Source organism: Grampus griseus (genome assembly GCF_964374135.1).
Source record: "Grampus griseus genome assembly, chromosome: 17".
Taxonomy (NCBI): Eukaryota; Metazoa; Chordata; class Mammalia; order Artiodactyla; family Delphinidae; genus Grampus; species Grampus griseus.
In genome coordinates, this window is record NC_139011.1 from 35,866,772 (window position 1) to 35,884,152 (window position 17,381).

Sequence of the window (17,381 nt, forward strand, 5' to 3'; positions counted from 1 at the left end):
GAAAGGGAAAAAGAAGTGTAACATTCTTCTTAGAGCTATGCTCCTACAGAAAAACCTAAATTATTTTTTTTAATATTTGCTACTTGTAACTAGAACAGAATTAAAGGATTATTTTATTTGAAAATAAAGTCTATTAGTTAGGAGTAGATTTGGCTTCCTGTAACAAAAAACAAGACAAAATAAGTGTCTTGGAGAAAATAAAAGTTTGTTTCTCTCTCATGTAAAAGAAGCCAAGAAGTAGACAGTCTGGGGCTGGGATGGTGACTCCATGATGTCACCAGAGACCTTTCTGGTCTACCGTCTTCAGTGGGTCTGAATCTCTAAATTGGTTTTCCGAAAAATGGCAAAGAACGGGTAGCATTCTGATTCCAGCTTGCCTCATACCTCCCATCCCCTCCCCAACTACCATTGCCATAAATATTTCTCTCTCCACTCCTCTTTCATTTGGGGCAGGATCAGACTATGTAAAAGGCCATTGGATTCAGAGATGGGTGCTTTGAAGTGTGCTTCTGCTATGTGATGAGAATGGGAAACACCAAGGGCAGTGCTATCTGATGTCCCAAGAATGGTAGCCTTTGCATAGCTGGTCCAGTTCAGAAAACGGAAAATGTACTGACATTACAGTCATCACAAGAATGGTCTGAGCACAGCAGGAGGACAGAGTTTTAGAGAGCCAGGGGGAAGTTACTGTGCAGGAATGAAGGGTTATATTATTAACAGAAATTCTGTTGTTGAGAGAGAGAGTGCAGGAATACTGCATTATGAAAAAAGGATTACCTTTTTCCTCCAACTTTATTACCCCAGTATATAAAATATATAAAGCCTATTGAAATAAGTCAAGGAAACTGATTATATCAGAAATTGCTTAACATTTGTAGTGGGTTCTATTTTATTTCATTTCTACATGGGGAGGGGGAGGGGAAGGAGACTAGGAGAGAGAAAAATTCTGGGAGGTTTCTCCTAACTTCTGTATTTCGTCACACAAGTCTACTTACAAACTATAATGTAATATTGTAAAATAATAATAATGAAGCACATAAGATATCAGAACATTAATTTCTCATTTACCAAGACCTAATAATGATTTTTTGAAACTATTGAAATAGGCTTCAACTATATAACTATCTCTGTTGAGAATATTAACCTAAAGGAAGTCCTACGTATCCTTCAAAGCAATGTATTTTATGGCAAAATTAAGTTAAAAGATAATGCTCTTTTGCAGTGTCATGTTATTTATCCCACTTATCTTGTAATGTCCCACTCTATAGTCTCACGAATAATAAGCAATAATAAACAACTTAGTTAATTCAGCCCCTCATTCTGTCATTTACCAATGCCTATGTTTACCATACAGTGGCTAGAAACTGAGAATCCAGTGTTAAGAAGTTTATTTGTGGAAGGAGAAAGGCAATTAGTACAGAAACATTCAGGATTACAGAGTGATAAGATGAGATACGCACATAATGCATAGTTGTTTAATAGCTGTTCTTTTCTTTTTCTATAAGGAGAGTCTAAGAGCACTTTCCCCTAAACCCTGGCTAGGAGACTGACCTTTGTGTGCTGTGGCCTTGCCCTCTGACCTCCAGCCTCCGACCGACCGGTGTCACCCAGGGGGAAACCCAGTGAGGTTGGAGAGTGGGAGAAAATGGAGACTGGGGTATTTATTTCTCCAACTCTGTCCCAGCTGGGTCTCTGGGGTTGGCCCGGCCCTCTATTGAGGGCCACAGCTCCTGTAGGTGACCTCTCCTCCCTGCTGCAGCGGCCACTCTGGTTCCAGTACCAGCTGCTGCCCTCGCCCCTTCAGACCTAGAAGCGGTAAGAATTACTCCCACCCTCCCTAGCCCCTCACTGCTAGCCTCTGAGGGCTCCCACACCCCGTCACTGATTCACTTGAATCTTCCCCACACCTCCATCAGGCAGTTCCTTTTAGAAACTCCCCTCAGCTGCCCCAGGAGTGGGCCATCTGTTTTCTGCCGGGCCCCTGGCCGTTATAGTAAGTTTACCTTATGTGCATGAGATATATTCAAGTATTTTAAACTTTGGTTTGATTAATGATGCTTTTTGATTAATCAAAGCCCCATCTGGCTTTGGTTCAGCATATGGATTGGAGCTCTGTGGCTTATTTGTGGATTTAGGAGTTCATTTCGTGTGAAGTCCTTTTAAAAGCTGTGTTAAATCACAAAATCCACAGGCAGCCACCAATGTTAAACATTAAGCTTCACTTCACTTTTGGGGACTCAATTTCCGCAACGCTGAGATACTGGCAAACGAAGGGGGCCTGTGCAGACGATGAGCAGGTGTCCTGCTGACTGGCAGCCTTCGGGACCATTAAGAGGATTATTGTGGAAGGAGAAATGTGCTGGTTAAATAGATTATTTGTGTGCTCGCTTCTCCGGCTGTGCTGACTGACATTTCACTAATCTGTTTAGCAGATTGAAGTTCCAGAACAAGGCAAAAGTAAAAAACACCACAGTCAACAAAGCCAGGTCTGTGAGTAAAATTATGTAATGGATATATTATAATTCTGATAAATCTGCCCGTTTTTCCCCTTTAAGTAACCAGTCATTCTACTTTTAAAGTTAAGCCAGAATTGCCTTTCACAGAAGCTCCTCCATATACGCTGGTCCAGTTGGACAACCATCATAGAAATAGTATTTTTTACCGTGGCACCCAGTTGGGCGAGGAGAAATACTTTCCTGAATTAATATATAGAAAACTTCCAAGAAGCATACAAAATTCTTCAGTAATTTTCTTCCACACTCCATACATTTTTTAAAAATCCTCTTTCTAGTTTGTATATTTTAGTTTCATCGACTTTCTGTGGTGAACTCTGTATAAAAGAACTTTTAAGTTTATAAACTACTTTTTCAAGCATTTGGGTCTGCTGTGCAGATAGCAATAACAATAAATATCATAATAGAAAGCATTAATAGACACTCATTGCCAGGCACTGTTCGAAGCACTTTTCTGTGGATTAATGCATTTATCCTTACCGTGATCCTGTAAATCAGCTGAGGAAATTGGGGCACAGAGAGTTAGGTGACTTGCTCCAGGCTGTATCAATGTATCAATGTATCAATGTATCAATGGCAGGAGGAAGCAGGCAATCTGATTCCAGAGCCGTGCCCTTAACTAACTCTTCCTTTCAAGGTTCAAATCCTAGTGTGGGTGAACAAAATAAAGGTAGCCTCTAAGTAGCGTTTGAATGGGATTTATTATTGGTCCAGCTCCTGTCACAGAGTCTGCTGTGTATATAAAGATAGTATATAAGTACAGTATTTATAAATATATAAGGTCCTTCCTTGAGTGAATGAGCTCAGAGAAAAATTTAAAAAACAGATTAAATGCAGAGCTGTCCCTCCTACATAATAACAGCATTTCTGGCTGCTTACATCAGAGACGGGAGGTGAGAACTCCACCAATTCCTGGCTGTGTGTCTTCAGGCAGATCAAAAAACTAAATGTGTATAAGGGACTCTTGGGGTACTTACTGAAATGCAAATTCCTGGGCCTCACCCCAAAAGATGGATTCAGTAAATCAGCATTTATAGCAAGAACTCCAGTGGGAAACACTGCACCAAGCTTCAGCTTCTTTAACTGTAAAATCACTCCGTCACTTAAATTCATCCATTTCGGCAGCATAGTGACGGCATAGAGCTGTGGTTCTCAACCCTGGCTGCATATTGTCTCCTGGAGAGCTCGAAACACTAATGATGGCTGGGCTGCACCCTCAAAGATTCTGATTTAACTGATCTGAGGGGCGTGGCAGCAGAATTTTTTAAAGCTCCCCACGTGGTCTAAAGTACAGCCAGGATTGGAACTATTATCCTAAAACAGTGGTTCTCAGAGTGGAGTCCCTAGACCGGAAGGGTCACCATCCCTCGGGAACTTACTAGAAATTCAAATTCTCAGGCCCCCAACTTACTGGATCAGAAACTCTGGGGTTGGAGGCCAGCAATCAGTATTTAGCAAGCCCTCCAGTTGAGTCTGATGCATGTTTGAGTTTGAGAGCCACTATCCTAGAACAACAGACAACACAATAGTCAGCATGGGTGAGCAGCAATGCTAAAGGAGGCAAACCTCCCTCATGCTCTGAGCAGGGCCAGCATGTCGGAAGGGGGCCTGGTGTCCAATTATATTGAATTCCAACTTATTTTAGCCAACCTTTATAGAGAGCTTATCCTGAGCTAGGCACTGTTATAGTTGCTTTCCACATATAACTCATTTAATCTTCACAGCAACCCAAGTATTATTATTATCCTTGGTTTGTAGCCAAGGGAACTGAAAACACAGAAAGGTTAAGTAACTTGCCCAAGGTCACACAGCTCGTAAATGATGGAGTTAGTATCCGTACCCAAGCAGTCTTTATTTGTTACTTAACAAATAAAGTTTATTTGTTCCTTTAACCACTCTGCCATGGGGCCTCTCTATCAAGACAAATATCTCAGAGAAAAAAAAAATTTAGCTGCTCTGCCTGGTGAGCTGCCACACATTTATCTCACCAGGGCCAAAGCCCACTCTCCATGGCCCTGTCTTAGAGATTTTATAAACACTGAAAGCCAACTGTTCACTTACTGAAGGTTTGCAGCAACCGTAACTTCTTAAAATATTTTAAAATAACTATAATACTTTTTAAAACTTTGTGTGCACTAAAGGTTTTGGGTGAAGTTAACAATTGAAAGTCACATGTCTTTAAGAGAGGGGAAAAAGACAAGAGAGGCAGAGTTCAAGTGTTACCTGGAGAGATCCCAGTGCCTGGAAAGGAGCTCTGGACATGCATACCCCTCCATACCTGTAGAAAGCACTCTCAGCACTAACAGATGTATAGCTACTTCGGAAACAAAGCTTCTACACGATAAAGCCATTTAAAACAACCAGTGCTTAACAGATACAACCTTTTAGTTGCCTTTTTTATATTATTTTAAACTTTGGCTTTTTAACTATTATTGTTGTTATGGAAATTATTTCCTCTCATATATATTTCTAACCTCTCTGTTTACTTCGTAACAGAAAGACTATTCTAGTTTTCTGCCAAGAAAAAGCAAGATTAAGACAGCTGAAGTTGAGTGTGGTTTGGGGACCATAAAGGAAGAAGGTCTTTGAAGAGAAAGTCTAACTTTTTAAAATGTTCTCAAAGGCTGTCTTGACCATGAGAGAGCTTGGGGGTTGAAAGTAGGCTTCCTACCACCAGTGGAAGAAATGTGACTCCATCCCATTTTTTTTCACATTAAGATGGACCATATTCATCAAGACTACTTCAGAACTCTGCTCATCTCAAGATTAAAGGGAAATGCAAAACGAAGTTATATAGTTTGTTTTCAGTGACTTATATGTGACAAATGGCAAATCTGAACCAATTAGTACAAAGCTCGTTGGGGTTTTTTCCCCAAGATAGATATTTACCTGGCTTCATGAAACCTTTTATATGTTCTGATATTGCATGAATGAAAGGCTTAATATAAAACACTAAAAATGCATTTTGGTTAAGATCTGAAGGCATGACTCATCAGCTGTGGCTCTAAGAAATGGAACCATTGAAAAAGAAACCTGGACTTCACTAATCCATCACCAGAGCAAGGAGTTGATGAAATACCGATTTGTTTCCTTATATAATTCTGAGCCTACCAATATGGATGTGCTCCAAGTAATAGGCTGCCCAGTTCTCTGTTTCTCCACTGTTGTAGTTGTATTCTGTTCTTAGAATACTGAATTCAGCTCAATAGTCATGACACTATTTTGAATATTTTTATTTTGGAAACCAATGGGGCCCTGCAGTTGATATCAGATACCTTAGCTTTAAAACTATGTATACCTTTTCTCTAGACTTTTTCTTATCCAGTTTCAGTTCATCATTAATTAATAGAATTATATATAGAACTAAGATTGCAGTAAGGGAGAGGGACAGAGGAATCAATATAATTAGGTAAAGTGTGATATTATAATGTTCTTTTCTAACTGGGCTGTGTAACTATATAATAAATATGAAATATATTCTAGTGAACATAGAATTTATTGATGAAGACTCTGTGAATCATTTTTTGAAGTGTAGAATCTGTTAAAGCCCTATAATATTTATAAAGCAATGTCTCTAGCCATAACTTCTAGCGCCGTAAAGTTTTATATTTATATTTTAGGCTGTAGTGGGACATTTTTGCAAGGGGGAATCATAAACATCCCAGATCACCCGTGGTGAGTGTATTAATGGGCTAGGATACATGTTCAGATTAAAATAGAAGCTTATCCTCTATTTCGCCAGTTTAGCAATAGTCAAGGTCTATTTAATAGCAAATGCCTACACTGTGTAAGAATCTATTGAAGACCCTAGGAATGCAAAGAGAATTTGTATTTGGGGTGAGAAGATGCATATATTAGATTGAACCATATGTAACTGCTGTTTTGTAGGTCAAAAATAGTTGAATGTTACCCATTTCATATGTTGCAACTTGACACATAATTGCGAGTAATCCAAGACAGCATGGAGTAGGTGTCCAATGTGTAGTGTGGACCTGTGTGTCATAGGAAGTTGGTGGGTGGGGTGAGTCAGGAAGGCCTGAGGGGAAGAGGGACTTTGAAGAAAGAGTAGAGACAAGTAGAGGCAGAGATGGGGGCACACATGTAAAAGGAAAGGATAGACACTGATGGGACAGTGAGTACAGTATTTAGGGAAGGATAGGCAACTGTGCTAGCAAAGTTTGAGATTAAGGGAGTGATTAGGAGATAAGAGGAAAGAGGGATCAGTATATATGCGTACACGACTGCAGCATCCCTATAATATAATAGAGCGATTTAGCCCCATTTGAAGATGGCCAAAATTGAAACGTTGAATTTAATAGTTCTTTTTCAAGACATTGAGATTATCATCAATATCAGAATAATACAAGTGAAGAAAAATACAAGGGATGAAGTACATTCCACAGTATATAACATGAAGAATAAAGGAACTGAGATAGCAGAAAATAAAATTCCTCAGCAGCTATGCAAGAGAAGAAGGGGCTGTTAGCCCCTTTGGGGGTTACTGGGCCTATCTTTCTCTAGATGGCGTTGGGAGTTTCAATCACTTGTGGATTGAAGCACTTCCATCGTTGAGTAAAAAGCCTAAGTTCCACCTGTCAGAGCGTCCTGCCCTGCTGCAGCCTCTGAGAGAAGATGGAGAGTGAGACCCCGTCTCTGCTGGGGGTGATGCCTTCACTCTTCAGGTGCTGTTGCTGGGTCGGGACCTTCCCAACAGCACAGCCATCCAGCAGGGGAGAAGACATCATGCAGGGCGTGAGTTATAAAGGTAGGCAACGGTTGAATTCCTTCAAGTAACTCCTAAGGGGTGCGACATGGCTTTGCAAATTAGCATATGGTTTAATCTGTAGATTCACCCCTCATGGTCCCCACTCAGCCAGATTTTCTCCTGCTACATCTACATTCACCAACATCACTTCTCTCCACGTGTAGACATACGTATTCGTTTCTGCTGAGGTTTAAACTCCTAAAATAACTGTCATAAGCACTCTGCCTGCGGGCAAACACACTTGGGTTTCAAAATTTCACAAAAATAATTATGAGAAAAAAAGGACACAGATAATTAAATTGTAGTCAGGCCCAGAGGTCCGAGCCCCTTTGCGTCCCATGGAGGGAAGCACGCGCGGGCTTTGTTTGAAGGGCTGACGTGCTTGCCAAAGCCACCAGTATGTGGTGAGCTTATGGCTTGCACAGGTCCCCATGTGGACAATCGGGAAGCAAATTTCATGTGAAATATGTAAACTAGAAATTATCTTACGTTCCCCCTCAGAGTGATTTTAAGAAGAGCTAAGGGATCTTAATTTGCAGAAAACCAAATAGGTTACCCAGACAACTGCTCTACAGACCCCATCAAATATGTGCTCATGTGGACAGATGGAAAACCCATTAGGAAGTACAGCCAACTCTGTGTTCCCACATTTCCAGGAGAGAAACCACATTTGGTGCAAGAGCAGTGCAAAACCACTAGGGTCAGTGCCTTTAAATCAACTGAATGTCTAACCTCTTCTAAAATATTACACAAGCAAAGCCCATATGGTTAGCTAGAGACGACCCTACAAAACGTACATGTGCTGGGCTTCCCTGCTGGCGCAGTGGTTGAGAGTCCGCCTGCCGATGCAAGGGACACGGCTTCGTGCCCCGGTCCGGGAAGATCCCACATGCCGCGGAGCGGCTGGGCCCGTGGGTCATGGCCGCTGAGCCTGTGCGTCCGGAGCCTGTGCTCCGCAACGGGAGAGGCCACAACAGTGAGAGGCCCGCATATCGCAAAAAAAAAATTTTGTGAAGATGAAAATGAAACCACAGGATCAGTGTTTTGAGAGAAAGAGAGTGGAATTGAGGCCAGTTCTGATAAAATTCACTTCCTGGAGTATATTTCAAGACTAAAAAGATGTGCTTTGCTTCTGTTTGAATGATCACCAGGAGTTTGTTGTGAGACTGAGATGAGAGTTAAGATCCCTCAGCCTAAAATTTCAGTTTGGTTTGAGCCTCTGGGGTGAGCTAAGTGTCATTCTAGGGCTGAAGCGGACCCTTTAACAACACAGATTGCTGGAATCTTCTAAACTGCTTGTTATCTGGACCAAGAAGACATCTCAGAGCCTTCTGGGATCAGTCTGAGCCCTTCCTTGGCTTTTCTTTGGCCAGATGTAACAATCCCTGAACTAGCGTGGTTTCTAAGGAGTGAGAATATTAAAGGGTTAGAAAGGAAACCCAGCGCCAGAAAGGAATAGAAAAAGGCAAAGCTAGCCTGGACTTTCCCATGTTATCTCCTTTTACCCTTCCTTGTCCGTTTCCGAAAAAATTTACAAACCTTTGACTTGATGAGTTTCTGGTGCTTGTTTTGAAGTATAAAGGAAATGATCAAATATATGGACATCATAATTTCTTAGGCACCTTGCAGAGTTTTTATGGATGTTTTCTATGATACGCAACAGTGCTGTCTGGGCAATCAATTCTTAGGTGGTTTGGAATCCAAGTTCTCACATAATCCTACACCCCAAGTAAGATGACCCATCACATGCCTAATAGCTCGTATCTCATCACTCAATGATCTTGAGATCTGGTGGACACAGGCATAACTTCTTATCAAAGAGCCCCTGTAACCCAGATGCCCAGACATAGTCTCGGCAAGATAGTCTGATTTATGCCTAGTGATGGTACACTGGCTACTCAAAGACTCTTAGCCTATTGAGGGAACTCAGAAGTGATGCATGAAATTTTTCTACCGTTTTCTTGAAATACTTAAGTACCACAGAGGATGAGAGGCATGATAGTGGAGTGGAAGATTACCCCTCTGACTTGAATTCTGAGTTTGCTTCTGCTTTGAGATAGTAATGTGAGTTTAGGCAATTTACCTATGTGGCCCTTAGTTTTCTCATCTGCAAAATTAGTTGTTAAGAGCCTACATGTGTGCTGCTTTCTTGTTTTGTTTTGTTTTGTTTTGTTGGTCAACTTGGTTAATGTGGGAACTATGTCTCCCAGTGCCCCCTCTCCGGTATGATTCCAGTTTAAAATTAGCACAAGGAGGACTTTCCAGGAGAATTGGGAGACAGAGCAAGGCAAAGGCCGTTATCTTCTGACAGTCTTTTCACAATCAGATACAGTGACATGGAAAGGCAAGTTCCTGGCAGTTTCTGGCATGTCCTTGTCCCCCTCCACTTCATGTCCAGTCCTTCTTGCCTTCTAGCCCCGCTGAGCAACACAGCACAGGCCCACCACCAGATGCTTGGTGGGGGACTCACACAGCAGTAGCTGGCTGCACAGAGGCAGCAGGTCCTAAAGATCCCCTTTGTGGTCCCACTTCAGCGGGCCCCCTCAGGCAGACTAGTTTGTAACTTTTTATATAAGCCTCCAGCATCTCCTTCCAAACCTTCACTTCCTGGACTCCTCCCCCAGTTGTGTGAGACGGAATGCCTGCAATAAATCCACTATCCTGTCACACAGATGTTCTCCCTCCCTGACTGAACCCACCTCTCACCAGTCACATTTAAAGGCTTTGCAAAGCAATGCATTTGCTTAAACCTTTGCAAAAGGTTTTCCCTTGCTAACGATCAGTTACTTTACTTTTGGAAGGGAAGGTTAATTAGAGCTAGGCACTATATACATTCCCATCACATACATTATTTCATCTAACGTATGTGTGAAACCCTGTGTGGTTCTGCCATGTGTGGGTAAATGCAAAGAAAAATAACAATTGGGTTTTCAGCAAGTAGCCAAACTCGTTCCTTATTCCCGAGGGGTCTAGCTGTTATTTTTTTTTTTTTTTTTTCAGTACACGGGCCTCTCACTGTTGTGGCCTCTCCCGTTGCAGAGCACAGGCTCTGGACGCGCAGGCTCAGTGGCCATGGCTCACGGGCCCAGCCGCTCCGTGGCACGTGGGATCCTCCTGGACCGGGGCACGAACCTGTGTCTCCTGCATCGGCAGGCGGACTCCCAACCACTGCGCCACCAGGGAAGCCCCTAGCTGTTATTTTAACTCCAGAAATTCAAGGAGACCTATGATGTTTTCTTTGCAATTAACAAAAGACAAGAGATGTCTTTCCGAAAGATTTGCTTGATACTTCATTTCCAATTGTACTGTCTGCTGAAGGAAAATTTTCCTTAGTTTTGCAAATACAATGCCTGAAACACATACATGATTCATTTTTTTTTTTTGGTGGTTTAAATGCTTAAACTGTTGGAGAACTGAAATGAACCTAACTCTGGCATAGATAAATATATGCTACCTATCTCTAATCCTGTGACATGCTCACTCCATGGTTATGCCTTGAGAGCGCTCAGTGTCGTTAAAAACACCTGATACTTGTTAGCCTGGTGTAGACTAGAGACTGGGGGAAGCCAAGCTTTCTGGGAGCATGTCTCCCTCTGATGGTCATTCGTTAGTACTACCAAAAACTGGAATGCCTTCTGGGAAACAGAGCTCAAAACCAAGAAATGCCCTTTCCTTTGTAGATAATGGTGTGTTTTTTAAACACCTCTCCATTCCAACACATCTCTTTCTACTGAGACAACTGGTTACACTGGGGTGGTTGCTAGATCACTCTGAGTCTCTTCTGATAAGCGTTCTATTACAAAGTGGGTTTTTTTCTGTTTAAAAAATTGAGGTATAGTAGATATATAAGTTACAGATGTACAACACAGTGATTCACAAATTTTAAAGGTTATACTCCATTTATATTACAAACGTTATTTATCAAATATTGGCTATATTCCCATGTTGTACAATATATCCTTGTAGCTTATTTATTTTAACAATGTTTTTGAAAGACTTTTCTGCATTTTCTAAGACTGAAAAGGAATGTATAATCAAGATGGCCCAAACCCTTCTTTTCTTTAAACAGAAGAAAACCTCCTTAGAGAAAATCCTATGCCAAGCAAATATTTTCTGTCATTCTTACATTCTTTACTCCTGTGGTTGTATCTGACACGGTGGCTCTTAACCCTGACTGCACATTAGAATTCTCTGAGCACCTTTAAAAACTATGGATGTTGGGCCACACTTCTAAACAATTCTGACTTGGTCTCGGCTAGGGTGTTGGTATTTTTAAAGTCCTGTAGTGACTGTAATGTGCTGCCAGGGCTAAGAACTGCTAAGCTAGTAATCTTGAGTACCAACCATGTGCCACTCATTGTGGTGGTGCTGAGGATTTGATGGCAGGGACACAATTCAGCCACACTGACCTTCTGACATCACTATTCCCAGGCCACACATGCTGTCCCCTCTGTCTGAAACACTCCCCCTGTTTGTTGTATAATTAATTCCTCATCCTGTGTATCTCAGTTAAATATCACTTATTCAAAGGCATTGCTGCCCTTCCATCTAAATTAGGTCCTGGACAGTTTGCCCTCATATAACATCTCTCTTCTTTTACTTCATAACACTTATCCCAGTTATAATTACAGGTATTCCTCCCTGTTGGAACTCTCAAAATCAGAACTCAGGACCAAACAGATTTTGGTAATGAGGAAGAAAAGGTAGATTTACCTGAAGGAAATGGAGTTTAATCTTCAGGGCCCTTGTGGTGGGCTGAATAACATTCCCCTGAAGGTGTCCATGGCCTAATCCCCAGAATCTGTGACTATGTTAACTTGCATGGTAAAAAGGACTTTGCAGATGTGATTAAAATTAAAGACCTTGAAATGGAGGGACTGTTCTGGATTATCCAGATGTGCCCAACATAATCCAAGGGTCCTTATAAAGAGGCAGGAGGGTCAAAGTTAGAGAAGATGCAAGGTTGGAAGCAGAGGTCAGAGAGCTGAAAAGATGCTAAGCTGCTGATTTTGAACATGGAGGAAGGGGCCATGAGCCAAGGATTGTAGGTGGCCTCTAGAAGCTAGAGAAGGCAAGGAAACGGATTCTCAGAGCCTCCAGAAGGAAAGCAGCACTGCTTACACTTAACGGTCTCTATATTTTTTCAGATCAAACAAAAGCAGTAGTTCATGAAGGTGGAGAGATTCATTTGAACAGAAGTAACAGAACAGGCTCTTGGATTGTTTGATAAACCAATTAATGAAAAGGAGGTAACTGTATGAACACACTAGGAGAAGGCTGAAATTCTTTGCTGATTTGACACAATTTACAGGCATCAATGAAGATATAATAAACTTAACACAGAACCTCAAGGAGGACATCAATGACAAATTGGTTAATAAATGTCATCAATTCAAAGAGTATTTAATATTTATGATTAGTCACTGCACAAGAAAATGTGAAATGCCTGAAATCTTTTTTTTTAATTAATTAATTTTTGGCTGCGTTGGGTCTTCATTGCTGCGCATGGGCTTTCTCTATTTGCAGCGAGCAGGGGCTACTCTTTGTTGTGGTGCGCGGGCTTCAGTAGTTGTGGCTCACAGCCTCTAGAGCACAGGCTCAGTAGTTGTGGCACATGGGCTTAGTTGCTCTGCGGCATGCGGGATCTTCCCGGACCAGGGCTCGAACCCGTGTCCCCTGAATTGGCAGGCAGATTCTTAACCACTGTGCCACCAGGGAAGTCCCTGAAATCTTATTCTTATGTGAAAGAGATGTGATAGAGGTTTTCTCAAATTTGACAATAATCCTAAACATTTACATGACATTTCCAGGAGCAAACTGTTAGACTGAGTAGTAGCCATTGAATGGAAGGACTTGAGACCCCCTAGAGGGTGGCTTGGCTGAGCGAGTATGCTAGAATTCAGGGGAGGGAGGACCACTGTGCAGGTCAAGTCTTCTTGGCTGTAGGACTGGAGTTGTTGGTTAAGCCGAAAAAAAAAAAAAGTTTCCAGTAAATGAACTTCCCACGACCTGCCACCTTTTTAGTTCGGGCTGGACGCATGTTGCATTTCGTCTGGGAATTCTAAAAAGTGGGATGTAAGTATTCAAACCCTTTTAGAAAAAAGCTCAGGGTCATATTTTAGAATTAGAGCAGCCAGTCGGTAGTTGCTATTACTAATACATCAATTTGGATTATAGAGAAGACTTACCTAAATTAGGCCAGCAACTATTAATTGATGCCTACAGCTCTTGGTAAAACTGTCCTTGCCTTTGAAGCCTGCATTTAGCTTAGGGGTGGGATGTTTCTTTAGAAAAAGACGTGAAAAATGCAAAATGATCCTGGACTCAAATCGATGAAACCTCTTTCAGTTGTCTTTCTCTTCTCCCCCGTCGCAGTTTTGGTACTTTGCCTAGTTCACCGCGGAATCACTGAGTTTCTGATTCAGAGCCGGCAGAGCCGCCGTGCGGGCTGCCCGCCTCCAGGGGGAGCACCAGCCGCGGCGTAGTGAGGCCGCTCTGGCCAGCTGGGGCCCCGACTCGTCTCAGTGGTCAGCCCTTCCCCTCCGCCCGCCGCCGCAGGCGCCGCCGCCGCTGGGACGGTGCTGCCGCTGTTACCGCTGCTCGGCCGACTTGAAGGTACCTGGGCCTCGGCCCGCGAGCGGCCTCCGGACGGAAGCCACTGACACCTCTCCCGCCAGCCCCGAAGCACTGGAAAGCATCGGCCCGGGGCCTGGCTGCAGGGAACCAGACCCGTGGTGGTGCGACGGGTGGCTTCCTGGTGGGTCTGTGCCGCTCGCGAGAGCTGGGAGGGCCTGCGAGGGTTCTGGGGGTTTTGTGGGTAAAGGCTGCGCGGTCGGCCGCGGCGGGCGGAGCTGGGGCGGGCGTGCTCGCGGGGCTTCGCAAGGTCGGAGGTCCGAGCCGAAGCCCGCGGCCGGCTTCTAGGCGCCGGTCCCGAGAAGGTGCGCTGTGTCTTGCGTTGGCACAGATAGTACGTGGCCGTTTACTAGGCGCCCGTAGTCTAGGCGTAAACAGAAGCTGCTGAGAGGTGAGTGGACTGTCCCGATGGCACACGACCCCGGGTGTCCGGGTTAAAAGACAGCATTGCCTCTTATTCGCATGCAATGCTGGAAGCAGATTGTCTTCCAGTACAGTGCTCTGCCTCGAGAAAAACACGTTTATTCTTCAGAACGGTCCACAGTGTTCAGAATTGGCTACAGAACATAACGAGGTAAAAAAAATATACCATTGAATAGTAACCCTTCTCACTCTTTAAAAAATGACGGTGGTACCAAGGAGCTCCTAGCTTAAAGAGCTGTATTATCAGTGATGTAGAAATTATAGTAATAGCTCTCTTCAGTGCTTACTATATGTCATTGTGCTGGGTGCTTTAAAACCTAGTACCTTTATTTAATCCTTGTAGCAACCGTAGGAAGTACCATTTACATTTTACAGGTAAGGAAACTGAGGAACAGAGTCTGAATTTACTTGTCCGAGGTCAGACAGCTAGTAAAGGGTGAGATGGGATTTGCACCTCATTCATCTCCCTTACTCCAGTGCTTCTGCTTGTTACCTATCCAAACACGTTCCCTAAGACTTTTATTTGTTTATTAATTTGACTTGAACCAGCTTGAACTGATTTCTCTCAGGTTTAATTTTCATGGCTAAATGCAAGAGTCCTGTACCAACTTATTTTTAGTTTAAAAGGAGTTTAGGGCTTCCCTGGTGGCGCAGTGGTTGAGATTCCGCCTGCCGATGCAGGGGACACGGGTTCGTACCCCAGTCCAGGAAGATGCCACATGCCACGGAGCGGCTGGGCCCGTGAGCCGTGGCCGCTGAGCCTGTGCGTCCGGAGCCCGTGCTCCGCAACGGGAGAGGCCACAACAGTGAGAGGCCCATGTACCGCAAAAAAAAAAAAAAAAAAGGAGTTTAATGAGAAAAATGTTTACTCATTAAGGAGAATAGTGATAATAAAGTTAAGCATGAACTAGGGCCCTCACTGCTCTGATGCACTTTGATTTGAAGTAGAGTTGGATTTATTTGGTTGTTAATGAGCTTCATTACTTTTCTTCATTATTTGCATTTTGATACCATTTGTAGTGAGTTCACTTTGCCTTTGCAATATTAGGTACAGTAGTGTTGAAGGGAAATGAAAGATTTTTCGATGACAGAAAGTTAATATTTTAGAGGATGTAGGAAAGACTGAAGTAAAAAGGAATTAAGAGGTTTGGGGCATGTTATTTAGAGCAGATTGTGTTACTATATGGAAGAGAAAGATTTCCAGTTTCTGTCAATGTCAGAAGGGAAATGGTATTTCCGTTTGTGGAAAGAAGTTAGATACTGTAGTGTCCTAAACACTTAGCCTTATCAGGATTTAAGAGTTTGCATATTAAGCATTCCCGTAGCAAATGTACACTGAGTGCCTCCCAGGGCCAAGCACTGTTCTAAGCATTGGGGATGCAAGAGGAACAAAAGAAAACAGCATTCTTGTCCTCCGGGAGGTAACATTCCACTGGAGGAAGGTGGGGATGGAGACAGTAAATAAAATACTTTATAAAAATTAAAATATATCCAGTCAGATGGTAACAGTTGCTTAGAAAAAAAATAAAGCAGTGAAGAGGGATAGGGAGCACCAGAGAAGGAGCAGAAGCAGTTTTTTTTGTTTGTTTGTTTTTGTTTTTAACATCTTTATTGGAGTATAATTGCTTTACCATAGTGCGTTAGTTTCTGCTTTATAACAAAGTGAATCAGTTATAAATATACATATGTCCCCATATCTCTTCCCTCTTGCATCTCCCTCCCTCCCACCCTCCCTATCCCACCTCCTAGGTGGTCACAAAGCACGGAGCTGATCTCCCTGTACTATGCAGCTGCCTCCCACTAGCTATCTGTTTTACGTTTGGTAGTGTATATATGTCCATGCCACTCTCTCACTTTGTCACAGCTTACCCTTCCCCCTCCCCATATCCTCAAGTCCATTCTCTAGTAGGTCTGTGTCTTTATTCCCGTCTTACCACTAGGTTCTTCATGACATTTTTTTTTTCTTAGATTCCGTATATATGTGTTAGCATGCAGTATTTGTCTTTCTCTTTCTGACTTCCTTCACACTGTGTGACAGACTCTAGGTCCATCCACCTCACTACAAGTAACTCAATTTCATTTCTTTTTATGGCTGAGTAATATTCCATTGTATACATGTGCCACAACTTCCTTATCCATTCATCCGATGATGGACACTTAGGTTGCTTCCATCTCCTGGCTTTTGTAAATAGAGCTGCAGTGAACATTTTGGTACATGACTCTTTTTGAATTATGGTTTTCTCAGTGTATATGCCCAGTAGTGGGATTGCTGGGTCATATGGTAATTCTATTTGTAGTTTTTTAAGGAACCTCCATACTGTTCTCCATAATGGCTGTACCAATTCACATTCCCACCAACAGTGCAAGAGTGTTCCCTTTTCTCCACACCCTCTCCAGCATTTATTGTTTCTAGATTTTTTGATGATGGCCATTCTGACCAGTGTGAGATGATATCTCATTGTAGTTTTGATTTGCATTTCTCTAATGATTAATGATGTTGAGCATTCTTTCATGTGTTTGTTGGCAATCTGTATATCTTCTTGGGAGAAATGTCTATTTAGGTCTTCTGCCCATTTTTGGATTGGGTTGTTTGTTTTTTTGATATTGAGCTGCTTGTAAATTTTGGAGATAAATCCTTTGTCAGTTGCTTCATTTGCAAATATTTTCTCCCATTCTGAGGGTTGTCTTTTGGTCTTGTTTATGGTTTCCTTGCTGTGCAAAAGCTTTGAAGTTTCATTGGTCCCATTTGTTTATTTTTGTTTTTCTTTCCATTTCTCTAGGAGGTGGGTCAAAAAGGATCTTGCTGTGATTTATGTCAGAGTGTTCTGCCTATGTTTTCCTCTAAGAGTTTGATAGTGTCTGGCCTTACATTTAGGTCTTTAATCCATTTTGAGTTTATTTTTGTGTATGGTGTTAGGGAGTGTTCTAATCTCATACTTGCACCTGGCCAGTTTTCCCGGCACCACTTATTGAAGAGGCTGTCCTTTCTCCACTGTACATTTCTGCCTCCTTTATCAAAGATAAAGTGACCATATGTGCATGGGTTT

At 42.5% G+C, this 17,381-nt stretch overlaps 2 protein-coding genes across 4 annotated transcripts in view; both read left to right on the forward strand.

Annotated features, from left to right (window-relative positions):
• SNX31 (sorting nexin 31) overlaps positions 1-5,102 on the forward strand; it is a gene marked incomplete at both ends in the record, with an annotated part of 61,770 nt that extends 56,668 nt beyond the window's left edge. Inside the window, 2 exons of the mRNA XM_082674705.1 lie at positions 2,430-2,486; positions 5,010-5,102. Of these exons, the coding sequence (XP_082530831.1) occupies positions 2,430-2,486; positions 5,010-5,102 (150 nt within the window). The remainder of the gene's footprint in view (positions 1-2,429; positions 2,487-5,009) is intronic.
• Positions 5,103-13,807: 8,705 nt separating this feature from the next.
• The window catches only part of ANKRD46 (ankyrin repeat domain 46), a 37,325-nt gene continuing 33,751 nt past the window's right edge, over positions 13,808-17,381 (forward strand). The window contains exon 1 of one of the 3 annotated variants that reach the window (XM_082675138.1): positions 13,808-13,893. The gene's annotated coding sequence lies outside the window, so the exon portion shown is untranslated. Of the gene's footprint in view, positions 14,040-17,381 lie in introns of all 3 variants that reach the window. The other 2 variants (XM_082675140.1, XM_082675139.1) reach the window with 2 other exon arrangements.